The sequence below is a fragment of the Drosophila elegans genome, unplaced genomic scaffold, assembly GCF_018152505.1.
Source record: "Drosophila elegans isolate 14027-0461.03 unplaced genomic scaffold, ASM1815250v1 contig_476, whole genome shotgun sequence".
In the NCBI taxonomy this organism is placed as follows: Eukaryota; Metazoa; Arthropoda; class Insecta; order Diptera; family Drosophilidae; genus Drosophila; species Drosophila elegans.
In genome coordinates this window covers 17,834,460-17,858,715 of record NW_024545863.1, presented here as the reverse complement: position 1 = coordinate 17,858,715, position 24,256 = coordinate 17,834,460, and the positions used below count along the sequence as shown (strand labels likewise).

The 24,256-nt window shown below is 42.0% G+C and overlaps 7 protein-coding genes across 11 annotated transcripts; 2 read left to right on the top strand and 5 right to left on the bottom strand.

Moving 5' to 3' along the window:
* The first annotated feature begins 250 nt into the window (after positions 1-250).
* On the top strand, positions 251-2,053 carry LOC108135119 (aurora kinase C). Its single transcript, XM_017255718.2, has 3 exons — positions 251-565; positions 635-980; positions 1,044-2,053. Exons 1-3 carry the CDS (start codon positions 449-451, stop codon positions 1,862-1,864), a joined length of 1,284 nt encoding a protein of 427 aa, XP_017111207.1. The 5' UTR covers positions 251-448; the 3' UTR covers positions 1,865-2,053.
* LOC108135118 (actin cytoskeleton-regulatory complex protein pan1) lies at positions 1,924-4,760 on the bottom strand. Of its 3 annotated transcripts, none has more exons than XM_017255715.2 (5): positions 4,492-4,759; positions 4,105-4,433; positions 3,755-4,039; positions 2,842-3,577; positions 1,924-2,781 (listed from the first exon to the last, which is right to left on the bottom strand). In XM_017255715.2, the coding sequence occupies exons 1-5, from the start codon at positions 4,649-4,651 to the stop codon at positions 2,723-2,725; spliced, it is 1,569 nt and encodes a 522-aa protein (XP_017111204.1). In that variant the 5' UTR covers positions 4,652-4,759; the 3' UTR covers positions 1,924-2,722. The 3 variants fall into 3 exon arrangements, with proteins under 3 accessions (XP_017111204.1, XP_017111206.1, XP_017111203.1); XM_017255717.2 differs by having other exon boundaries at positions 3,788-4,039; positions 4,492-4,758; XM_017255714.2 differs by having other exon boundaries at positions 2,842-4,039; positions 4,492-4,760.
* Positions 4,761-6,147: 1,387 nt separating this feature from the next.
* Positions 6,148-11,014, top strand: LOC108135123. Its single transcript, XM_017255728.2, has 8 exons — positions 6,148-6,358; positions 6,485-6,544; positions 7,629-7,763; positions 8,273-8,758; positions 8,875-9,015; positions 9,082-9,222; positions 9,903-10,037; positions 10,101-11,014. The coding sequence occupies exons 1-8, from the start codon at positions 6,204-6,206 to the stop codon at positions 10,867-10,869; spliced, it is 2,022 nt and encodes a 673-aa protein (XP_017111217.2). The 5' UTR covers positions 6,148-6,203; the 3' UTR covers positions 10,870-11,014.
* Positions 11,015-11,127: 113 nt separating this feature from the next.
* On the bottom strand, positions 11,128-13,480 carry LOC108135122 (solute carrier family 35 member F6). Its single transcript, XM_017255724.2, has 4 exons — positions 13,108-13,480; positions 12,871-13,018; positions 12,126-12,279; positions 11,128-12,065 (listed from the first exon to the last, which is right to left on the bottom strand). Exons 1-4 carry the CDS (start codon positions 13,173-13,175, stop codon positions 11,290-11,292), a joined length of 1,146 nt encoding a protein of 381 aa, XP_017111213.1. The 5' UTR covers positions 13,176-13,480; the 3' UTR covers positions 11,128-11,289.
* Positions 13,481-13,836: 356 nt separating this feature from the next.
* On the bottom strand, positions 13,837-16,353 carry LOC108135097. Of its 3 annotated transcripts, XR_005977635.1 has the most exons (4): positions 16,156-16,353; positions 14,945-15,341; positions 14,087-14,384; positions 13,837-13,974 (listed from the first exon to the last, which is right to left on the bottom strand). XR_005977635.1 is itself a non-coding variant. In XM_041709303.1 (3 exons), the coding sequence occupies exons 1-3, from the start codon at positions 16,265-16,267 to the stop codon at positions 14,186-14,188; spliced, it is 708 nt and encodes a 235-aa protein (XP_041565237.1). In that variant the 5' UTR covers positions 16,268-16,353; the 3' UTR covers positions 14,086-14,185. The 3 variants fall into 3 exon arrangements, 2 of the variants coding, with proteins under 2 accessions (XP_041565237.1, XP_017111162.1); XM_041709303.1 differs by lacking the exon at positions 13,837-13,974 and having other exon boundaries at positions 14,086-14,384; XM_017255673.2 differs by lacking the exons at positions 13,837-13,974; positions 14,087-14,384 and adding an exon at positions 14,414-14,890.
* A 1,489-nt stretch (positions 16,354-17,842) lies between these two features.
* On the bottom strand, positions 17,843-21,283 carry LOC108135095 (L-galactose dehydrogenase). Its single transcript, XM_017255668.2, has 4 exons — positions 21,068-21,283; positions 20,363-20,804; positions 18,425-18,801; positions 17,843-17,970 (listed from the first exon to the last, which is right to left on the bottom strand). The coding sequence occupies exons 1-4, from the start codon at positions 21,211-21,213 to the stop codon at positions 17,898-17,900; spliced, it is 1,038 nt and encodes a 345-aa protein (XP_017111157.1). The 5' UTR covers positions 21,214-21,283; the 3' UTR covers positions 17,843-17,897.
* A 972-nt stretch (positions 21,284-22,255) lies between these two features.
* LOC108135096 (L-galactose dehydrogenase) lies at positions 22,256-23,653 on the bottom strand. Its single transcript, XM_017255670.2, has 3 exons — positions 23,229-23,653; positions 22,631-23,169; positions 22,256-22,453 (listed from the first exon to the last, which is right to left on the bottom strand). The coding sequence occupies exons 1-3, from the start codon at positions 23,649-23,651 to the stop codon at positions 22,393-22,395; spliced, it is 1,023 nt and encodes a 340-aa protein (XP_017111159.1). The 5' UTR covers positions 23,652-23,653; the 3' UTR covers positions 22,256-22,392.
* Between the last annotated feature and the right edge of the window lie 603 nt (positions 23,654-24,256).

Here is a 24,256-nt window from a genome sequence, read left to right as displayed (position 1 = left end):
AATATTTTCAAAAATAATTTTAAAAACCTTTTACAAATTGTGTAACGCCATGATAAAAGTAGAAAAACATTTTGAGGCCACGAAAGAAAATGTGATGTAAAAATCACTCTTTTGGTTGTTATTTCTTATGATTTATTTGAACTATATTATTACAAGATTTAATCGTCAGCCTTCAATTTCAAACATTTTCTGATAATTTAAAAACGAAGTGATAATAAATAACATCTGGAAACTGCCTTACAACACTGAAAAGTGCAGAGGCCTAATCACTAATCGATACTATCGCACTTATGCCATTCACCCAGTGACGCACACACCCGCTTCACAATTCAAACGAACGGCATTTTATTTCACAGGACCCGGGAATCGTGAATGTTTTACCCAATAGTGACTTTTTGGCCTTTAGTATCTGACCAAATTCTGTTAAACGTTTTGTGCTTGTGCCGCCATGTCCCATCCATCCGACCATGTGTTGCGTTCCAAGGAAAATGCCCTGGCTAGGAAGCCGGAAACATCAGCCGCCCTCCACAACTTGCAGAAAAAAAACTTGCTTTTGGCAAAAAAGGTGAGTTGAGAAGAATTTAGAGTCCACCCAAGCAGCCCAAAATCCTCCCATCATAATGCTGACTTGCAGCCCACCAGCGAGAATGTGGCTCCAGGCGGCAAGCCCCTTCCTGGATCATCTGGTACTGTGTTCAGGGGTGTGACGGCTGGTGTGCGTCCGCCCAATAAACTGGGGTCAGGAGCCCCCAATTCGGCAGCTCCTTTGGCAGGAAGCAAGTTCCAGAAGCCACAGATGCCACCAGTAAAGAAGGTCACCTCGGAGTTTGTGGCGCCCGCTCCAGTGGCACCCGTCAAGAAGCCCGAAATAGTCGCAAAACAGATACACCCTGCTTCAGGCTCGGAATCCTCAACAGAATCTAGTGCTTTGGTGGCCAGCAGCTCGGGCAGCACTACCGATAAGGAGAAAGTCAAGACTGGTGGGTACCATAGCCAAAGTGTGTACTTTCCCAATGATCAACTCCATGTGTGATCTCTTGCAGAAACCCAGCCTCAAAAGCCCAAGAAGACCTGGGAGCTGAATAACTTTGATATAGGTCGCCTGCTGGGCCGCGGCAAGTTTGGAAATGTTTATTTGGCGCGCGAAAAGGAGTCGCAGTTTGTGGTGGCCCTAAAGGTGCTGTTCAAGCGCCAGGTAGGAGAGTCGAAGGTGGAGCACCAGGTGCGCCGGGAGATCGAAATACAGTCGCACCTGCGACACCCGCACATCCTTCGTCTGTACGCCTACTTCCATGACGATGCGCGCATCTATCTGATCCTGGAGTACGCGCCCCAAGGGACCCTGTTCAATGCTCTGCAGGCACAGCCGATGAAGCGGTTCGATGAGCGCCAGTCGGCTACCTACATCCAGGCGCTGTGCTCGGCGCTACTCTATCTGCACGAGCGGGACATAATCCACAGGGACATCAAGCCGGAAAACCTTCTGCTTGGCCACAAAGGCGTGCTGAAGATCGCCGATTTCGGCTGGTCCGTGCACGAGCCCAACTCGATGCGCATGACGCTGTGCGGCACTGTGGACTACCTGCCGCCTGAGATGGTTCAGGGCAAGCCGCATACCAAAAACGTGGATCTATGGAGCCTGGGTGTGCTCTGCTTTGAACTGCTGGTGGGCCACGCCCCCTTCTACTCGAAGAACTACGACGAGACCTACAAGAAAATCCTAAAGGTGGAATACAAGTTGCCGGAGCACATATCCAAGGCAGCCGCTCACCTAATTTCCAAGCTATTGATCCTCAATCCACAGCACCGTATGCCGCTGGATCAGGTGATGGTGCACCCATGGATAGCGGCGCACACGCAGTGAACCCACCGAATCCATTCATACTTAATTTTGAGTTATTTCCTTTTAATTCACAGTTTTAGTTAAGGCTCGCCGCGTAATTTAATTATGGCATCTTAAATTTTCATTTAGCCAGATTCGAGAAATTAACATTTATGAATTAAGTTTATTATAATCATTAACCAATAAAGTTTGTGTGTGTGTGTTTTCGAATGCTAGGCGAGTGTGTCGGTGTGTACATTCCTATCTTATGTGGCTACCTAATCTCTAGCGAAATGAGTTGACCAAATTCAAATGCAAATGCGAAATGTTGAGGCAGCGACAAAAACACAGGCAGCATTGCCCAAATGCAGTGAGCGAGTTATTTTTATCACAGAAAACCAAGTACAAGGAAATATTGTACGCAGATGGAAAGCGCCAGAGTGTATTTTTGAAATGGGCGAAATTTTGTGTATGATATGGAGGTGGATCTAGCAACGGAAGCAGGTATAGCTATCTTATTGCGACAGTATTTTGTGATCGTGAAATCGATTTCAATTCATGCCTTGAACTGGCTGCCTCTAATCTCGTTTCTATTTAAGAGTATTGTATTTCCTGCGAGTTTTAATTCGTTTTTCATTTGCTATTTACGAAATGATGGTAGTCATTACGTTGAACTTAACTTACAAACTAAATAGCTTAGGGCGTGTTCACCCGGGGATAGATTTCGATTTATAATCCTCAAGTATTATACAAATCCATTGATTGGTTTTCTGACTTTCGTATCATCTTTGACCAATTCGGTTTCCTAAAATCTATGGATGCGTGAGCACGACTTTAATATAAAGGGTTTTCAAAGCCTTTGCACACATGCCGCACAATATTCATAGAAAATTATCTTACTTAATTTCTTATAACCTCGCCTCCCTTCTTGCGCGCCGCACCATTAGAGTAATCGTCCTCTGAAATTGCAGCCAACGTTTAGGAAGGTAACCTCCATTAGGTCAACTCCAACTACTCACCATCTTGATCTTCATCCATGCCATCTTCCAGGTGAATGCCCTCAGCAAACTCTTTGCCCTGGTCGGCCACGATTTCGTTGTTTAGATTGTCTGTGTCGAGCAGGTGCTGCGGCTGCTTCACTGCCACATCGCCCACATCGTCGTCGTCGTCTCCCTCAGCACCACCGCCAGCGCCGGCTGCCTCGGCCATCTGCTTAGCCGGCTCATCGGGCACGGGCCCGGGACCAGGAGCCGGCAACTCGCCATCAAAGAAGTTCTGGCCTGCTGCGGGCAAATTAAAGCTCGGTTCATTCAAAGCGTCCTTGACCTCGTGAGCACCCGAATCCTCGATGGGTTTGGGCGCCACACCCAGATTCTTGTTGCTCTCCAGATCATTGACGGCGTTCGCATAGCGATTGTTGTTCTCGTTCTTCGGCATCTCCTCAGCGGCGGTGTCCACATCGCCAGCGTCGCCCTTGGCGTCCGCCTTGTCCTCGAAGTTATCGGGGATGGGAGCTACGTTTTCGGGAAGTTTGCGCTCCGGCTTGGCCGGCGGTACGGCGAGTGGTGGCAGGCCACTGCTGCTAACCTTCGGGGCCACGGATGCGTTTGGAGCATCGCCAGCATTCTTTGCGGACGCAACGCCCTTCGATGCCTGTGTGCTGCTCTTGCGGGGAGCGCTCAGCGGGGAAACAGGACCGCCGGACAGCTGCGGCTCTTCCTGCTGCTGCTTCTCACTGAGCGTTTTGGGCACAATCTGAAAGTTTTCAACAGAGTTTAGTATGAGACTGTGGTTGTTGCGCACGGCAAAGGGCAGCAGAGGCAGCTGCTGTGGCTGCTCCTGGGTTCCGTCACCATTACTCTTAATTGTGTAGTTAGTAGATGCTTTGGTTTGGTTTTGGTTTTGGTTTGGGTTAGTTGCTAGCAGATTTACCCCGCCGCCGATCCTGTAGAGGCCATCACTCACTTGCACTTGGGCATCGAAGGACTTCTCGTTGCGCGGCTTTTCAATGCTGTGCGCCAGCTGTGCGGGATTGGTGTGGCGTGTAGTGGGCATCTGTTCGGCGGGCTTGTTCAGTTGCTGCTGGTGGTCATGGGCCGGTGCCTCTGCGGGCTGGACTTTGGGCACATAATTGCAGTTGGTCTTGAATTCAGCGAGTGTGGCCTCCAGCGCGTGTATCTTGTGCTCCCCATCGCGTTTTAGTTTGTCCAGTTTTTCCTGAAGAATAAGCAGGTAAAATTAAAAGGTTCTAGGGTTATAGGGCAGACAATAATAAAGATTACCTTCCAAACAGCCACCTCGTGCTCCTTGCTCGCCTTGTCCTTGTGCACATCAGCCAGAACCTTCTGCAGTTTCTGATCGAATGCATTGGTGTCCTCGATGTGTTTCTTCTTGCTCTTCAGGCACTCGGCTTCCAGGTCGGAGTGCTTCAACTCCAGCAGCTTGTACTTCTCCACCTGTGCGTCGAACTTCTCCTGAAGGGCACGCTCGGTCTCCTGCTGCTTCTGCATCGCCTCCGCCAGCTGACCCTCGTACTTCTCCTGCAGACTCAACTTCTCCGTGCGCAGCAGGCTCATCCTTTTCTCGGCGGTCTCTTTCTCGGCATTTAGTGCTGCAATAGCATAGCAATTAGTGGGCTTAAATGAAATGGAACCCCAAATTGGACTCACATTCCATTTGGACACTAAGGCCCTCTTGGAAGGCGCGGCTCTCGTCCAATTGGTGTTGAGACATTTGGTAGATCACTATCATCATGATGAGCACGATGAACATGCTCATCAGAATGCAGATGCGGACGCGTCCGGAACGCGCGAAACGAGCCGAACTCATTTTCCACTCAGTTTAAGCTAGTAAATTGCCAAATTTCAACTTTTTTGTGCAGGAAAAAGTCGCAGTGAAAAAGTTCTGGGTGTTGCAAAATTCTTTTGTTGTGCTTATCCAGCAGTGTTGGAAAACGCCAACGGTTGCGGATTAGAGATGGGCGGAAGCTATCGATGCAACAATCTATCAGTCTTTAAATCCTTTATTTTATTTTTTTAAGATATTAAGAGTTGAGTAAAAAAAATTTTAAGGGCCCATTTCGATCATGCGAAACGTTTAAAGACTGAGAAAATTAATTAAAATCATACAGTAATACTTGGCATGGTGGAGTTTTTTAATTTCTTGCATTAATTGAAAGTTACAACGTTAGAAAAAATATATATAATGATGTTTAATATAAACCAGTACAATACCAGTGCCGGTAATATTGGTTTTTGCCGTAACTGGAACTGAAACCGATATTTGATTCGACTTCAATCCTTTATGCTATGTTTACAAAAATAAAATTGCAAATAAAATTCAAATGGTGGGCAACCCTTAAGTGTGACCAACTACAATTCGGTTTGGCCAAAGGTTGATTGCTGACGATATATTTCAAAGGTATCGCCACGGTCACTCTGCAGACGACCAATCGACGGCGAAGCGCGAAGAGAATATCAATAAATAGTTTTAATTTAGATTAATTGCACGTAAATAAAAGTCGCTTAGCCGGGGCAGCTGTTAAGTTTAAAGTAACCAAGTCAATTAATCGAGCTTTGCACCAACTAGTGAAAAGTGAGTTAAATTTCGCGAGGGCGGTTGGTTGCTTTTTGGTGGGGGCTGGGTAAGAGGATTTTATTTAAACAATTAATGGACAGCGAGAGAGAGATTCATGCGAACGCATACCTATCGCGAGAGTGTGGCAATCAATTTAAATAAATTAAGGTGCTCGATTCTGGTGGTAAACACGACAAATTACGTAAAATTCAGCACAAGTGGTTGCTGCTCCAGTGCTCCCGTGCTTCCGATAATAAGTGTGCCTCCAATAGTGATAATCTAGAATCGAAGGGGCATATCACCTGTCCGAAAGGTAAAACAAACACGCGGCGCTCAAGAAAAACTCGCCATAAACTTTCGAGCCCCTCGACCCGAATTCTCGTCCATTTGGGCAATAATCAATAACTGGCCTGCCATTTACCTTTGGTGCCGCAATCTAAAATGGTTTAATAATACCTTTTTTATCGTCGAAAGATTATAACACTTTATGGCATATGTGGTGTTTTAAACTTAACCATCAAAAGGGGGAACTTTGATATCTTTATGCTTGAGTTATTCACCCAAAAAAGAGAAGAGATAAAAAGTTCCGACGGTTCTTATCGTCTGCGCAATGTGGATAACCCGTTATTCGGCCTTGCCATTTTAGCATACTATTATATAGTTAAAGCCCCCGAAATTCGATCAACTTTTTCGTTTCGCACTTTGTGATGGTGCTAACAAAGCAATATCAATATTTATTTATTTGCCAGTGCAGGCTAATGGAACCCTGTTGATATGCTGCTAATCTCCGTGGGGCCGCTCCATCATGTCAACAAACTTCGGATCCTCCGATTCCCCGCTTATCACCAAGCTATATTGTTTACCCATATATTCATATCATTATCAGTTGTTTAACATTCATTATTATTTATTGTTTAATGGGGTAACAGTAGCGAGAATTCCAAATATTACACATACAATGTAAGTTTTTCTGTTTATTTTTATGTTTTAAAACATAAACAAACCAGTTTGCACCAATTCCTCACATATTTGTGTATACATATAAGAATATATATCTTTAATTTAATGAGTGTGTGTATTTCGCAGAATGTCGGGCAGTGAAACCAACAAAACACCGCTGCAGCAGCCACAGCACCAGCAGTTCGCGTAAGTTACCAATAAACATTTCAATTAGCCTGTGTAATGTAATCACAAAGGAAAACAAAGCGTATTTGTTTTAACAAATATTTTTTGCACGGTTGTTTTTACAGCACCGGCAAATTAAAATTGTATAGCTACAATAGATAGCTTAATAAGATATATATCCCATCCGACAGTATGCAAAAAGCTGGTTAGTTTTTAAGTGATAGTCTAAAGTTTAGAGGCTTGTAAATGTACAGTAGTTGCCGCTTAAATGTGAAACAGATCAAAGGACAGTTCAGTACAAAAAAATTAAACCATGTTCCCAACGAAGTTCCAATTGAACTTTTTAGGTATGGAGGTGTCCAAGAATTCAACAATACAACAGAAAGTAGAACAAGACACAAATACAAAAAATAGTGTTAAATGATTACTTAACATAATAAATTTACAAAATTAGTTATCAGATTTTTAAATGAGTTGTCATCAAGAAGTCAATGACGTTTCTGTTAGGCGATGCTCACTGTATTTGTGTTTATCATCGTTGAAGACTCGTCACATGAATAGACATTTATACACATTTCATTTTAAAGTGTTTTGCCCTCATCCAACAGACAATTTCTTCACCCCACTTTTCCCCCCATTCGTTTTCAATAAATTTGGGACAAACCCAGAGACAGGGATAGTGATATACGTACTATGACATAATATTATTGCATTTTGCATATTGTTATTCTTCTTGTTCTGTTCTAAAAAATGCAAGCCCAAAATAGACCCAAGCTAAGTCTAGATATATTCAATCGTACATATATATATATATACAGTGTGTATTCTGTTGGCCGGCCACCAAATATTTCTTGCTTATTAACATCCAACCCATTTGACCTTTCTTTTGCCTCAATTGATAGCCCAAATGTGGTATCTTAGGAAGGGTAATGGGAATGGGAAGTAATATGTGGGCCAAGTTCAAAGCCAATACGGCAATTGTTTACATTTTGTTGTTGCTGCTACATATGCAAGGCGAATGCAAAGTTAGCGCAGTGCAAATATTTGTCAATTAGCCAAGCGTAAAAGATACCGACTAACTGTTTCCCCTTTTTTTTAATTGCAGACTGCTGCCCAAGATCATCAACGGCGGAATCGCGGGCATCATTGGCGTAACATGTGTCTTCCCACTGGATTTGGTCAAGACGAGGCTGCAGAACCAGCAAATCGGACCCAATGGCGAACGCATGTACAACAGCATGTAAGTGCAACCCAAAAAGCAACAAACCGTTTGTTAAAAACATTAAAAATAATGCCTGTTGGTTTTTGTTTTGAGAAATCTTAAAGTCAACATACACAAAATCCATAATTTATTTAATCAATCTAAGTTGTTTATATTACAATTTGAAGTAACTTATAAATTTTTTATTCATCTGTATATAGGTATTAAAAAATAGTACATGTTAATTTTTTTTAATATCTGAACAAATTTGTGAATTTGTTTAGTTTTTACCTTATTTTATTGGCCCGTCAGAAAATAAAACGTAATAATACTTCCATAATTCTTTTCAATGTTATTTCAAATCAAATTAAATTAAACAAAATAGAAAAAGATTTTCAAATATATAACGTTAAAGAGGTAGTAATTTTTAAATGAATCTAAAATAAATCTTAATTACATTTGTAAGCCAAACTCACGGTTTAAACTTGGTTTAAAAAAACTTGAAGTAGGTATTTTACTTAATAGTTTTTATTCGTATCTCATACCAGGTTCGATTGCTTCCGAAAGACGTACAAGGCCGAAGGATACTTTGGCATGTACCGCGGCTCTGGCGTGAACATCCTGCTGATCACCCCCGAAAAGGCCATCAAATTGACCGCCAACGACTACTTCCGCCACAAGCTGACCACCAAGGATGGCAAACTTCCGCTAACCAGTCAGATGGTTGCCGGCGGACTGGCCGGTGCATTCCAGATCATCGTCACCACGCCAATGGAGCTGCTCAAGATTCAGATGCAGGACGCGGGCCGAGTGGCGGCGGCGGCCAAATTGGCTGGCAAGACGGTGGAGAAGGTGTCGGCCACCCAGTTGGCCTCGCAATTGATCCGGGAGAAGGGCATCTTTGGGCTGTACAAGGGTATCGGAGCCACAGGATTGCGGGATGTCACCTTCTCAGTCATCTACTTCCCCCTGTTCGCTACGCTCAATGATCTGGGTCCCAGGCGCAATGACGGTTCTGGAGAGGCCGTGTTCTGGTAAGATATACAGTTTTAAATATAGGAGTGTTTAGAGTTCTTATTATCAAACACTTTACTTTATTATATTTTCTATGTTTGTAAATATAATTGAAATGTTATTCTGTTCCCTGCAGGTGCTCCTTCCTGGCCGGTTTGGCGGCAGGTTCAACCGCTGCCCTTGCCGTCAATCCCTTCGATGTGGTCAAAACGCGTTTGCAGGCGATCAAGAAGGCTGATGGCGAGAAGGAGTTCAAAGGCATATCCGATTGCATCACGTGAGTGCTGGAAATGTTGTAGAATGCTCCTTATCCTCCAATTAATCACTGTCCATTGTGTTACAGTAAGACGCTTAAGCATGAGGGACCCACCGCTTTCTTCAAGGGCGGTCTGTGCCGAATGATTGTGATTGCCCCTCTGTTCGGAATCGCCCAGACTGTCTACTATCTGGGCGTGGCCGAGGGGCTGCTGGGCGTGCAGAAAAAGTAGGGGGATAGTAGGGGGATAGATACTCGCCAAGGCGGATTGACAAGACCGAAGCATTTTAAGTCTACTCTCTGAATATTGAATGTATGTATATCGTGTTTAAATGTTGTTAAAGCTGTCCATGAATGTAATCGTGAAGTCTCTATAGTAAGCTAAAGTAATCGAGCGGTATGCTAGCCAGTCAAGTATAATATGCAGTTGTTAAAGTTTTCCCCAATCCCATTGATCAATATAAACCATGTATTTAGGCCATAGCAAAAGACATCTGATGCTCCAATGACAATAAGATATGACAAGATCAACGCTAATATTATGTAAATGTTTTGTTTTATATCATAGTTTATAGCTGTTGTGTTTGGACACTCTCTCTCTCTATTTAAACTTGCAGCTAGCCATGAACATTTGCCTCAAATTGTATTAGTAATGCATTTTCCTTTGCCAAAAGGCAAAAGTTTAACGTTTTGTAGGATTCAAGAACATGACTAGAGCAATTGTATGCTTTGCAAAAACCGTCAAAAATGAACAAACGAAATATATACTATTGTACTAAAATTGAAGTTTGGGCTAGATATGGTGAACAGAATAGAAAATAAAAAACCAGCGCAGTTTAAGTAAGCAATCTACGCATCTGGAAACCAATAATGTTCATATCCAAATCCTAATGGCCGCCTCATCGCAGTGTTTTGCCCAAGATCATAAATGGCGGCATTGCCGGAATTATTGGTGTGACATGCGTTTACCCACTGGACATGGTCAAGACACGACTGCAGAGCCAGCAAATCGGACCCAATGGCGAGCGCATGTACACCAGCATGTGAGTGGCTTTTGGAAGGGGATTGCGGTCTCAACATCACGGTGAATTATCCTCCTTCCACAGCGCCGACTGCTTCCGCAAGACGATCGCCAGCGAGGGGTTCTTTGGCATGTACCGAGGCTCCGCGGTGAACATCCTGCTGATCACCCCCGAAAAGGCCATCAAATTGACGGCCAACGACTACTTTCGCTATCAACTGGCCACCGCTGAGGGGGATCTTTCCCTGCCGCGGGCAGCATTGGCCGGCGGCCTGGCGGGTCTGTTCCAGATCGTGGTCACCACTCCCATGGAGCTGCTCAAGATTCAGATGCAGGACGCCGGGCGGGTGGCCATTGCCGCCCGGGCAGCGGGACGTGAGGTGAAGCAGATGACGGCCATGGGCCTCACCAAGCAGCTCCTCCGTGAGCGGGGCGTCCTGGGCCTGTACAAGGGAGTGGGTGCCACCGGGGTGCGAGACATCACATTCTCGGTGGTGTACTTTCCGCTGATGGCCACCATAAACAATAAAGGGCCTCGCAAGTCGGACGGTTCCGGCGAGGCGGTCTTCTACTGGTCCCTGCTGGCCGGACTACTGGCAGGGATGACGGCCGCCTTTCTGGTCACACCGCTGGACGTGATCAAGACCCGGCTGCAGGCCGATGGCGAGAAGGAGTTCAACGGCATCGTGGACTGTGTGCGGAAGACCCTTAAACGCGAGGGTGTGCCGGCATTCTTTAAAGGCGGTCTCTGTCGGATGATGGTAGTGGCACCCCTGTTTGGAATCGCACAAATGTTCTACTTTTTGGGCGTGGGCGAGAAGATGTTGGGCATCGAGCAAAAGAAATCAGTGTAGAATGATTTCGCAGCCGATTTTTAAGGAAATCCATTACTTAACACTTTTTAAATCATTTTATGAAACCTGACCATAACCAAGTTTTTATAGCTCCCTCTATTTGACAGATAATATAAAATTTACGTCATGGACTATTATTTTGGAATCGTAGAAATTCTATAATTGCAACCTAGGGTTCGTCTTATTCAGTCCTAATTCTTGTTTTGAATAGTATTGTACAAATGCAAACAATTTAAATAACGCCAAGACAAGCTGAAGTAACATTTTATGTGTGTATTTGCTAATTGCATTTATATGCTAAACGTTTATAATCGATAAGTAATTTTCAAGAATCAGCCCAAGGCTGATTACCAGCCCATCTCTCTTATCACAATCCAAGTGAGGATTCTTTTCACTCCTGCTGCTGCTGCTTCAGTTCCTTTAGATCACATCCGCTGGTCGACTGTTGGGCGCAGCTGTGTTCTCCGCACTTAAGTCCACGTATCGGGCCTGATACCAACGGCTCACTGCAGCTCGATACCAGTCCAGAAAGAGGGCCTGCCGGTAGAGGATGATGCCCATTTGCAGGATGATGAAGCCCAGGATCGTGACCAAATTGATGTACTCCCACTCCATGACAATCACAAAGACCCAGATAAAGTACACGCGTAGACCATCGGCAAGCAGGCGATTGGCGCTGGACGAGTACATCGCAATGAACAGGCCAATAAAGTTGTACAGGGCACATGAGACGGTGAAGCCAATTAGGGCCATAATCATGGCGGGATTGCCCTGCAGACCCGCAAGGAGATCACTCCAATCGTCGAACACAGCACGTGAGCTCTCGTTGAAGGGGCTCACACTGGGCAAGAAGTGCATACAAATGGCCAGCAGCGATGTAATGATCAATCCGAAAATCCCCTGCCAACCGGCGGCTTGCAATGGAGCCACATTCGAGGTCTTGAGTTGTTTCTCCTCGTACACATACTGCAAACCGTGCAGAATCTCGGCTATGACGATCAGCAAGTCGCCGGTCAGGATCGATTTTTGGTCCGTGTACGGCAACGTGACCTGGTCGTATCCCACGCGCTGGACGTCCAGGCTAATGATGTCCAGCAGGCCGCAGGAGATGGTGAAGATGGCCAGCCAGTGGCGACCGCTGAGCGTGTGGTTCAGGAACATGGTGCTAAAGATGCCCACAAAGATCAGAGCAGCGCCTGCGTTCAAGATGAGTCAACGTTGAACAGATAATCAATTCAGACAGCTAATTGACGTACCCCTTATCATCTGAAAGCTGGTGGCGTAAGTCAGATAGAGTCCGGTGAAGAGCAGAATGGAAGCCACCACATCTAGCACGGTGGGCAGGAGCATACTCAAAGGTCTGAATTCGCTGCTGTCTTGCGTCAGGATGTTATCCAGGTCGGCAATAGACTGTGGATTGAGAGATCAAGTTTATATAAAAAATACCATTCAGTTGCTTGAAATCTAACATGGGTTTCACCTGTTCAAAATAGTTATTAGACAAATTTTTTAGGATTTTGTGGAATTAGTAATTTTTTAAGACTTAGTAAGCTTCTATCTACTCATATTTTTGTTTAAAATTTTGTAAAATAAAATAAGAACATTTAATGAGTTTTAGGTATAGATATCAATTTTAAATTGTGTTATAATATATTCAAAATATATTGTAAGATAAAATTAGGGTCCAAATATAATTTAAATAAAAATGGTTCTAGTATTTATATTTTTGCTTAAATCTTTACATTAATTTTATAATGTTTGCCCTTAAAACTTTACTCAAGATCCGCTCCTGTACTATCTACTACCAATAAATTTAATGTTTGGCTCATGAAAACAACCACTTGAACAGGTAATCCGGGTCTCCACAGAAATCACTTATAAAAGTGTCTTAAATTGTTGTAATCCGTAGAGAGTTCATCGGATATCTTCATGGATCATTTCAAAACCCAAGTGATTTCCTGTAAAAACACGGCTTTTCAACCGGCTTTCGTCAGTACTTACTCCACGCCGGCTGGAGATCAGGCGGATTAGCTTGAAGACCAGGAAGCACAGGAATTCGCCCAGGAACATGAGCAGGGTGAAGACCACCGGATGCTGGAAGCGGTGAAGTTTTTCATCGCTGCCAATCACCTGCTGTTGATTCGCCCACCTGCAACACACACACACACGCACACACAAGCGAATGCATATTTGTTTAGATGGTTTTTGCATATTATTAGAGTAATTTTCGGTACTTACTTCACCACCAGAACATTGAAGGTGCCGCTGAGCACAAAGATCAGCGACAGAAAAACCCGATGATCCATTCTGGGCAGAAAAGAACCTTTCTGGGTGCAGCACTCGTTAATTCGATTTACAAATATTGACGTTCTTTGTGCAATTCGCAATTGTGACTGCGCACTGCGCACTGATAAGTAGAGGAAAAAGTGCGGCCAGCTGAATATATGACTGCCCTTCAATATACCATCGGTGCTTATATCCGCGTAACTAAATTTACGCTTTCTCGAGGTTTACACATTAAAATAACTTGCAATTTGTTTGCGATTAGTGCGTTTTACCTTTTTTTTTACGGGACTTTTGTTGAATGTTTCTATTGCCAATAGTGTGACCGCTTAGAAAGCCAAAGGGTCTGCGGTAAAAATCCTAAATTGTGGATTAAGTCATAATTTTCGCTGGTCACACACTCATACAGTTTTTTAAAAGGCGGGATTTTTCAAATTTAATGTTGGCTTAAAAACTGTATGTCTCGAAAAATATATTACAAATAATGTTTTTTAATAATTTAATTTATAATTTCCTTTAGTTCGGAATTGTAGTATTTCACACTGTCCTTGTTTTTTTTTGTTCAGAAAACGGACCCTTTAAAACTATTTCGATTTATATAGCGAGTGGACTAAACGGTGGAATATTTGAAGAAGAAAACAAAATAAAAATATACCTTTAATGTGTTTTTGCAAAGTTTTTATTAAACTCAAACTTAAAAAATATCACAGGATATGAAAAACCATTTAAATGAAAATACATGAAGTGGTGTTAGTGCATTTGTTGCCCAATTGCCATCAATTTGTCTGCGTTGGCGCTTGTGTCGCATTCTGTGCTATTTTCCTGTAAATAAGTTAAGAATATTTGTATAGTACAAAATCGTAAAGGGTGTTTCAAGCGAACGCAAGCAAGCAAAAACACAAATGGCCACAAAAAGCATATCCTGCCGTCTCACCTGTAATCTGAAGTGTTTTTCAAGTGTTGTGATTGTGTTTTTGGGTATCTTGTTGCCTATTACATTACAATGTTGTCGTGTCGTGCAGTGTGGGTGTTCCTAGAGCTCGTCTCGGGATTGGGAGGACGATGGCAGCGTCACCTCCTCGACGGAGCCCAGGTGTATGGTTCTATTTGGCCGGCTGAACTTTGGTATGTATGCGACCGAGTCGCTGTTGCTAACCACCGAGTTGTGTAGATGTTCCGTGGGTGCCGCGGGATCGGGACTAGTGAGTGTGATTTTGGAGCCAGTGGCCACTCTGTGGAATGTATGTAGGTTTGTATTGTGGCTAAACGGCTGCGTTCAAAATAATATGTTTGAAGAATTTGCACGGAAGTCTTTAACTAAATGAGAATCTCAATTTGTTGGTTCCTTGAACTAACAGTCCTGCTAAAAAGTTAATTATGGTCTGATTTGACAACTATTTTCGAATTTTGGGTAGATAAAGGTGCAAATAAAATGGTACAAGCCATTAAAATTTTAAAAGCCTTCAACATTGCTGTTTTTGTTTGAGTTACTATGTTGACCACACCAAATTGTAACCTAAATGTGTCCCCATTACATTGTATCTCTGGTTAGTTTTGCGCTATTTGGCAAGTGTTAGTTTTTTGGGGCATTTAAAAAATAGCTTCATCTCTGGTGTACCTTTTGTACAGCTTTTGGAGGTGGTTGTAGTCGAAGAGGGAAGATCTGAGAGTGGTTGGAATTCTTTTCTATTGGCGCTGGCGGGCTCCACCGCGTGCTCCGCGCAATTTTTGTGGGTTTCTATTTGCAGATCAGATCGTAATCAGAGATTCGGACTCAGAGCCGCCACCTTACCTGTCCCTGGCCTGCATGCTGGCCTCCACGTCCAGGCTGCGCGGCTGCCGGAAGTCGCACTCCAGCGAGAAGGCCGAGTCTCCGGGCGTGATCAGCTCGGGATCGTTCTGGATCACCACGATGTTCGTGTAGAGGTCTCCATCCCGCAGGGTCTGGCACTGGTCCAGCTGGAAGTTCATCTCCATGGAGCGGGATCCCTGGCTCGAGGAGGGCTTCATGAAGCACGGCGCCGTCTGCTTATAAAAGCTGCCACGCGTGTACATCACGCCCGTGAACGGCTTCTCCGTCTCCAGCACCACGTTCATCGAGTCGGCCCCGCACTTCAGGTTCACCTTTTGAATGCCCTGGTCGCTGCCCTCGATTTTAAAGGTGTCCGAAAGGTCTTGTTCCCAGATTTCTGCAATAGGGCGAGCAATGTTTTCGGTGACATTTTCTGGTTGTTATCTAACTTTACTTTTTATATTTTTAAAAATAGTTACTTTTAAGTTGGTTGCTAAATATATTATTTTTATAGGCTTAAAACAACAGACTTAAATAATATAGTTTTTTTAATTCCAAATTGAGAGTTGTTTTACATGTTTGATATTATTCGTTATCTGAAAATGCGTTGGTTTACTTTATAAGCTCATTATTTATATAAAAAAAACGTATGTTTTCAAGTAAAAAATTTATAAGCTTGGAAAACCAATTTATTGAATATATACAATGATTTGTTTTACCTTTTATTTTATTCTCTAAATTCACTAAACGAATTATAAATTAATCAATGTAAAAAAACTGTGTGTACCAACTTTGCTGTTCAATTAAAATGGCGTTAATTTGTTAATATGTTTAAAAACAATATATTATTAAATATTTTGTGTCATAAATTTCAGAAGTTATTTTATATTTGTTTTTTAACTTCCTTTTAGATTTCTAGAACAATTACTCTCCATTTCTTTTGCTAGCCACTTTTAACGATTTTAAGCTTTCTTTAAAAAAATAACCGTTACTTCCACCTGAGCCTATACAATTTCTAGACACTTTGCCCAACGAACCGTTGAAGTTCACTCATCTCACCGGCATTGCTGAGCTCCCGTAACCGGTTTCTGTTTATTTTGGTCTGGCTAGAACATGGCGCAGCAAAAGAACTTGGCATTGAAAATTTCTCCACCCAACCTGGATGAATCAGTAACAGTCTGCTTTCTGTTGACCCGCCTCGACGAACTTACCTTGGTTTTGGTTTTGGTTTTGATGTTTCTGTTGCTTGTTGGCCGACACGTGGACAGCTAGCAGCATGTTGCAGGCGAACAAAAGTAGAATGACATTCTGTAAACCCGACATATTGTTGCACTATTGTATTATCTAACACAAAACTAATGGGGTTTGTCGCGGAGTTTGAGTTTTGTGAATGTCCCAACAGCTGCAAGCCAAGATTTAAACTGACGAAGCAACTGCGTCTGCGCAGCGCATATAAGCGCGACTCGAAAGCTCCGGCTTCCTGAGCCAGAGCAAGAAAAGCCGAGAAAAAGAGAGGCAACTTAAGAGAGAGAGAGATCGGTTGGCTCAGCTGAGAGCCAGTGAGAATTTGGTCAATCGCAGAGCATACAAAATATTTAATTGTCATGCTCTTTTGATAAGGCGAAAATGTATTGGCATCGCAAATTGGAAAACCGAAATAGATCCATAATGAAAGACAGACTAAGGTGATCGAAATACTGGATACCCACTAAGAAAGGCTTTGCTTACGTTTTTTTTATTATTGCCAAAATATAAAATAAAATAATAACTGAAAAGTGTTTAGTCCTAGTTTAAATATTTCAGCTCAAGTTTACTTTTGATAGTGTTTTAAACTGCTGCATTAGTTAGTCTATACATATATCCTTTCCAAAAGAATTAGCTCAATTACAAAATACCTTTTGCCAGGGTATCAATATTTTGCTTAAGCCGGCCGTTTAAGGAAAACAAAATGCGGCATCGCTCCAAAGACATTTCCGCTTTTCGCGTGTGGCATGTGGATTTCAGCTGTGCGCATTCGTTTCGCATTTTTAGCGCTGCATTCAACCGATTTTTTTGTTGCCGTTCATTATTCAAAATGTTATTAAACTTCCCCGTTTTTTGCCTCTGGCTCCGGCTCGATTCGGTTCTCCTTCATGCAACAAATTTAATTATTTCAGCAGTTGCTTTCGTCTTGAGTTGCCTTGTGGTTTGTTGCTAGTTTTCCACCTGCCTTTTGTTGTTATATGCATACATCTTTTGTTTTTCGTTTATTGCGTTAATTAAAGTGTAATTAGTTAGTGATTCGGTTTGGCCATGCCAGCGAAAGGTGGAAGTGGCCGTGTTCAATATTGGCCAAAAAATGCATTTACTTCGAGAGATTCGTGGAAACTCTGCTAAACATAATTAAGTTGTTAATGCCTTCGTGTGACTGCGATTTTCATTGCTTGCTGTAAAAGCTTTTAAATTTTGGAAAATGTTGTATTGAATATAATTACTTAATTTTAAGAAAACTAAGTATTATTTAAATTATGTTGGGATGAAACTCTAATTATCAGAAACTGGTTGGTGTGGCAATTAGTTGATTTAACATCATCACAATTTCGATTTGAAATAAACTTTAATAGTTCTTTAAAATTATATGATCAATTTGGTTTATATTTAACCTAACGCTTTTTTGTAACTTACCTTTCCCATAATTGATGTCACCCTTTGTGATTTTTGTTTAAAGTGCTCTTCACTTATCGTTTATTACTTATTGTTATTATCTATGTGCTACCATTATCACCTGCTGATTAAACGGTTATCAATTTCCATTTGCAAAATAAATTGGGTTTAGCCTTTTCAAACAACCTCAAGTTCGCTCTAGGTCACAATAAAGCCATTCAAAAGGTCACCCAGAGTAAAGAAAAATGGCACAAACACAATTTATAGACTTTATTTTATATCGTTATGTTTTGCAAGTAATCTTCCTCGATTACTTCTGCTTTATGGCTGCCCAATATCGCTTCAGTTCGATGCCCTCCCAATCGAATGGTTTGGTCAAAACGCTGAAAATGGAAACATTTACATAATATTTTAATAGAGAGGATCGCGAAAATTGGCCGGCACATAAAGTCGGGAAAAATGGATAAAAATCGCCGCACATACTCGTAATGCCCGTGGATCACGAAACGGAGAAGTGGAGAGACCAACAAGTTCAACCTCGATTTCGGTCGGTTTCGCGGGGACTCCGCTCAGTGGCAAGTGGCCAGTGGGAAGTGGCCAATGGCCAGTGGCCAGTAATTGATGTGGAGGGGGACAGAGAAGAGGTTGTCTGGTGCCTACTGCACCGATGGCCAAGATTGACAATGATCATGCACACACACATATGGACAACTAGCCGAGGAGTGGACCCCCAACCGCAGGGAAGTGGAAATGATGTAATGGTAACATTGTATCCGAGTTGCACAATTTTCGCTGTGCCTGTGCCGCATTTGGCCAACTTCCGAGTCGCACACTCACTTTTCTTTCAGGTACCGCAGCACTTCCTGCTCCTTTTCGTTGAGGCCCAGTTCGAAGGCCCCCAGGTTGATACGCAGCAGCTCCCGCGTCTGCATGCCCGTGAGAAAGGTGCTCACCCCGGGCAATCCCTTCATCGTGTAGAACATGGCCAGTTTTCCCAACTCCACGCCGCGTTCCTTGCAGAACTCCGACGCCTTCCGGGCAATGGCCTTCTGCTCGTCGCTGGCCGGATGCCAAGGCTGCGGTCCGCCGTTGGTCAGGAGTCCAAGGGCATGGGCAGCGGCACAGATGACGCCAAGGTTCTGGGACTTGAAGAAGTCCAGGTACTCCAGCAGCGTTTCATCGGTCAGGGTGTATCTGGCGTAGGTGAGAACCGTCTGGAAGAAAAAATATGAAAATCAACACGCAAGTACAACTTTCCTTAACTGCGGTTTTGTTAAACGTGTAACCAATTTTAATAAATGGGAGATATGCCAATGGGTAATATTTACTAAAATGTACCCTTTGTTTATAAAGACTTCAAATTATTACTAAATGTAACCATATATCGCCTGTAAATCGGTTGCTAGCATTACGGAATATTGAATATCTGTACTAAGAATTACTATATTAATAATAACATGGTATAATATTAATAAATGGGAGATATGCCAATGGGTAATGTGTAATGGGTATTTACTAAAATGTACCCTTTGTTTATAAAGACTTAAAATTATTAGTAAATGTAACCACATGTCGCCTGTAAATCGTTTGCTAGCATTACGGAATATTGAATATCTGTACTAAGAATTACTATATTAATAATAACATGGCATAAATTCAGTATTATTGTTATATACCTTGCAAATGAATACACAATAAAAAACAATTTAGGATTTGTAAAAAAAAAAAGCAAAAACAAGAAAGAAAGCAAACTTCGGCAAGCCGAAGTTCATACACCCTTGCAGCTATTGCATGAATTAAATACTTTTAAAAACATTTAAATTATGATTTACTTCAGTATATACTGAAAAACAGTGAAGCTATGATGATTTGCAGCTCAATTATTAGATAGTTATTTTATATATTTTTATTAGTTCTATGGGAGCTATATGATATAGACGTCCGATTTTGATAAAATTTAAACCATAATTCTGAAATAATTAAACATTGCCATATGTCGAAGAACTAAACAAAAAATTAAAAAACAGAAAAGTTATAATTTTTTTTCATTTATTTCTCCGATTGTTCCTATGGGAGCTATATGATATAGTCGTCCGACTTTGATGAAATTTAAACCGTAAATCGAAAATATTTAACCATTACTAAATGTCGAAGAACTAAACAAAACATTAAAAAACAGAAAAGTTATAATTTTTTTCATTTATTTTTCCGATTGTTCCTATGGGAGCTATATGCTATAGTCGTCCGATTTTGATGAAATTTAAACCGTAAATCGGAAATATTTAACCATTACTAAATGTCGAAGAACTAAACAAAAAATTAAAAAACAGCAAAGTTATAATTTTTTTCCTTTATTTTTCCGATTGTTCCTATGGGAGCTATATGCTATAGTCGTCCGATCCGGCTCGTTCCGACTTATATACTACCTGCAATAGAAAGACAACTTTTGGGAAAGTTTCATGCAGATAGCTTTAAAACTGAGAGACTAGTTTGCATATAAACGGACGGACAGACGGACAGACGGACGGACAGACGGACATGGCTAGATCGACTCGCCTAGTGATGCTGATCAAGAATATATATACTTTATAGGGTCGGAGATGTCTCCTTCACTGCGTTGCAAACTTCTGACTGAAATTATAATACCCTCTGCAAGGGTATAAAAAAAATATATATATATATAAAAGACCTTTTTGAATGGCAGCATATATCGAAACTGTTCCTCTTCAACTTAGAATTATTTATGTAGTTATATGTTAATATACATCGACTTACATCGAATCTTCCTGCCGCTCGGGTTAGGCACTCTTTAAGCACCGAAATCGGATAGGCGGACACGCCAATGAACCTGGCCTTGCCCTCCTTGACCAGCTGCTCCAGCGTGGGCAAAGTCTCGTTGATGACAATGTCCAGATCCTTGGCAAACTCGATATCGTGTATTTGGATGACGTCCACGTAGTCCAGGCCCAGGAGTTTCAGACTCTTTTCCACGCTTTCGCGGGTCTTCTTGGCGCTGAAGTCGAACATGTTCTCATAGTCCAGTTCGTAGCGGGCTACTTTGGTGGCAATGTAGTAAGATTCCCTGGGCACGTCTTTCAGCGCCTGGCCAAGGACCTCCTCTGAGCGACCCTGGCCATACCAGGGGGCCGTATCAATATAATTGATGCCCGATTTCAGAGCCTCATGCACTGTCTTGATACCCTCCTCAAGTTCAAAGCTGAAGATAAACAACATTTTTTAACGGGAATCAAATTTACCTTATCCATAAAAAAGCAACAAATTTAAATACAATATTTTAAAAAAAATTTTAGGTAAAACGTTTTAAAGATTAAAAAAAACCCGAATACAATACACACACAAGCGATATATTTAGGGATTTAGAAGGTTTTAGATCTTGGACTGTTAAATTAATCTCAGAAAAAAAAATATTTATTTCTTCCTGTGTAGAAGATAAATTGAATTGAAAAATATCCCTCTCACCCGTAGTTGGCGCAGAGGGCGCCGCCGCCGAAAGAGACTTTCGAGACTTCCAGGCCGGTCTTTCCGAGATTGCGATATTCCATGCGGCGCACCTTCGCCTCATCGTGGAAGCCCTTCACATAGGTGGTCGGTAATTTCCCAGACATTTTTGATAATCTCAATATGTTTTCGCACTCTGTTGAAATTCAATCGCTTGTCAGAGAAGTACTGGCAACAGATTGCGATGTACTTAGCGTATATTCTGGAAATCAGAGAACTGCCTCTTTATCAAAGAGCACTGACGGACAAACGTAAATATTGTGTTTATGTATACAGGAGCGGTTTTAAAGTATTTGTACAGATGATATATATCAATGTACATACATATGCAAGCTAAGATCAAAAATTCAGAGTGAATAAATGGGAACTAAAGTTCAAAAGAGAAAAAAAGAGACTGTTTTTAAGGAGCATAACACAAAAAGAGAGATTCGCAAGAATTTTGTGGATCCATAGCAGTGTTCGTGGCTTTCTACTCTCACTCTCTTGGGTTGAAACCAATAACAATTTATCAACTAAATTAATCCGGTGTTGTGTTGAGGGTTGTGTAAACAAATGCTAGAATACTTCCAACAAATAAAAATAAACAATCGCCTTTTCAATTTGCTTGTTTATTTATACGATTGTGCTGTGCCCGCAATTATTTACTTTTCCCAATAATAGCCACTTGATCTGATCTGTGGGTGTATATAAGCTTATCTTTTAATTTAAAAAAATCATGTTTATTATATTATTTATTTATTCTATTTTCATACACAGAAGGTTGTAACGTTATTTGTATATTAATTAAATTATACTTAAAATTTGCAGCATCTGCTTTTGAAAATTTTGTTAAATCTTCGAAAGAATATAGAAAATCTTTAAAGATTTTTGTATTATCCCATACTATACAAATTTCATATAAATAATAAGTGTTTAGACATGCGGTTTCATTCTGCGATATTTATTTTATTTATGTAAATTTGTATTTATTCTATATTCATACACAGAAGGTTGTAACGTTATTTGTATATTAATTAAATTATACTTAAAATTTGCAGCATCTGCTTTTGAAAATTTTGCTAAATCTTCGAAAGAATATAGAAAATCTTTAAAGATTTTTGTATTATCCCATACTATACAAATTTCATATAAATAATAAGTGTTTAGACATGCGGTTTTATTCTGCGATATTTATTTTATTTATGTAAAATTAAAAAAAAAATTCACTTAAATCAGTTTTTCCTGTCTTTCCGATGTTTTCCTTGGTTTTTGGAGCTCAAGTTCGATTGCCCATTTGGAGTGACCACTCACTTTAACCTGTTAACAGTGGATAATGTTGATCCCCAGCTATAGGACTTGGTGAAAACGCTGAAACAAAGGCAGAAAAAGAGAAACATGTATTTTGGCGAATGGAGAGTGGATAGCCTCCAACCAGTTTGGTCAGACTGAGGCCAAGTTCGTGCCCGTGATGCAATTGCTAACACCAAATTCGTCTTGCACAGTTCCCGTTCCCTGTTCAGCTGAACCAGTTGCTGGCCAACTTACTTTTCGCGCAGGTACTGCAGCACTTCCTGCTCATGGGAGGTGAGTCCATCGAAGACCGCATCCAAGTTGATTCGCAGTAGCTGGCGGTTGGGCATGCCGATGAGGAAGGTGGCCGCCCCATCGAGTTGCATGGTGTGGTACATGGCCAGTTTGCCCAGCTCCACGTTCTTCTGCCGGCAGATTTCGGCTGCCCGTTTGCCGATGGCCTGGAGTTCCGGACTTCCCGGATGCCAGCCCTGCGGACCGGCGTTGCTAAGGAGTCCCAGCGCGTGGGCGGCGGCACAGACAACGCCCACGCCCATCTCCTGGAAGGCCTTCATGTGCTGCAGCAGCGTGTTGTCCAGCAGGGTGTAGCGGCCATAGTTGAGCATCACCTTGATGCGACCCTTGCCCCGTTCGGCACACTCCTTAAGGGCGTCCACATCGTAGGCGGTGATGCCGATAAATTTGGCCTTTCCCGCTGCCACGAACTCCTCCAGGACGGGAATAGTTTCGTTCAGCACTATATCCAGATTGGGTGCGGCATCGACGTCGTGAACCTGCCCAAGTGTATGTCAAATAAGTTGAACAACTTACAAGCAAACTGAGAGAGACCCACCTGCAGAATGTCCACATAATCCAACCCAAGGAGCTCCAGACTACGCTTTACACTCTCCCTGGCTTTTGCACCCGAATAGTTGAACATGTCGTCCGGATTTACCTCGTATCGCGCCACTTTAGTGGCTATGTAGTACGCCTCTCGGGGCACATCCTTTAGGGCCAGGCCGAGCAGCTCCTCCGATCTGCCATAGAGGGGAGCGGTGTCTATATAATTGACACCGGCCCTAATGGCCTCGCGCACCGTGCGAATCCCCTCCTCCCGATCAAAGTCGCTGTAGAAGCGACCGGACAGGGTGGCACCACCGAGTGAAATTTTAGACACTTGCAGACCCGTGGAACCCAATGGCCGGTACTCCATTCGACGCACCTGCTCCTCATCATGGAAGCCCTTGACAAAGGTGGCTGGCAATGATCCCGACATCTTCTACTATTCAAATAACAAGCTGAACTAGCTCAAGCTCAAAGCAGTGCTGCCCTTTTATACGCTCTGAGCTCTGAATTTTCAGCCGTAGATAAGAATTGTGGGGTATAACAGTGTTCCAATATGTATTAGTGGTAGTGATGAAATAGATTTCACTCTCTTAGCAAGCAATTTTTAGTCATAGATAAGAACTGTGGGTATATTAGTGTTCCAATATGTTTAGTGGTGTTCCTAAATAGATTTCACTCTCTTAGCAAGCTTCTCTTCTTGATAAGCTTTGGAAGAGAATATATTCTCTTTATTACGCACCTGACACTCGTACTAGTCCATACAGCTGCAGTCAAAATAGTAGCAGTGCAAAAAATGTAAAATGCTGTACTTTTATCTTAATAATTACTAACCAATAAAAAAATAAGGTTTAAAAATCATTGATATTTTGTAGTTTTTCAAAGAAAATGAACGCAGCTTATAATTCGTTAAAATTAACTTCTCAATGTATTGTAGTAAAGGATTTTATGAGAACGATTTTTGTAAACCATCTGAACTTTGTATTGAAATTAAAATGCTTTTAATATCTTATTTTTTTGTGCAGACTTTTAAATCAC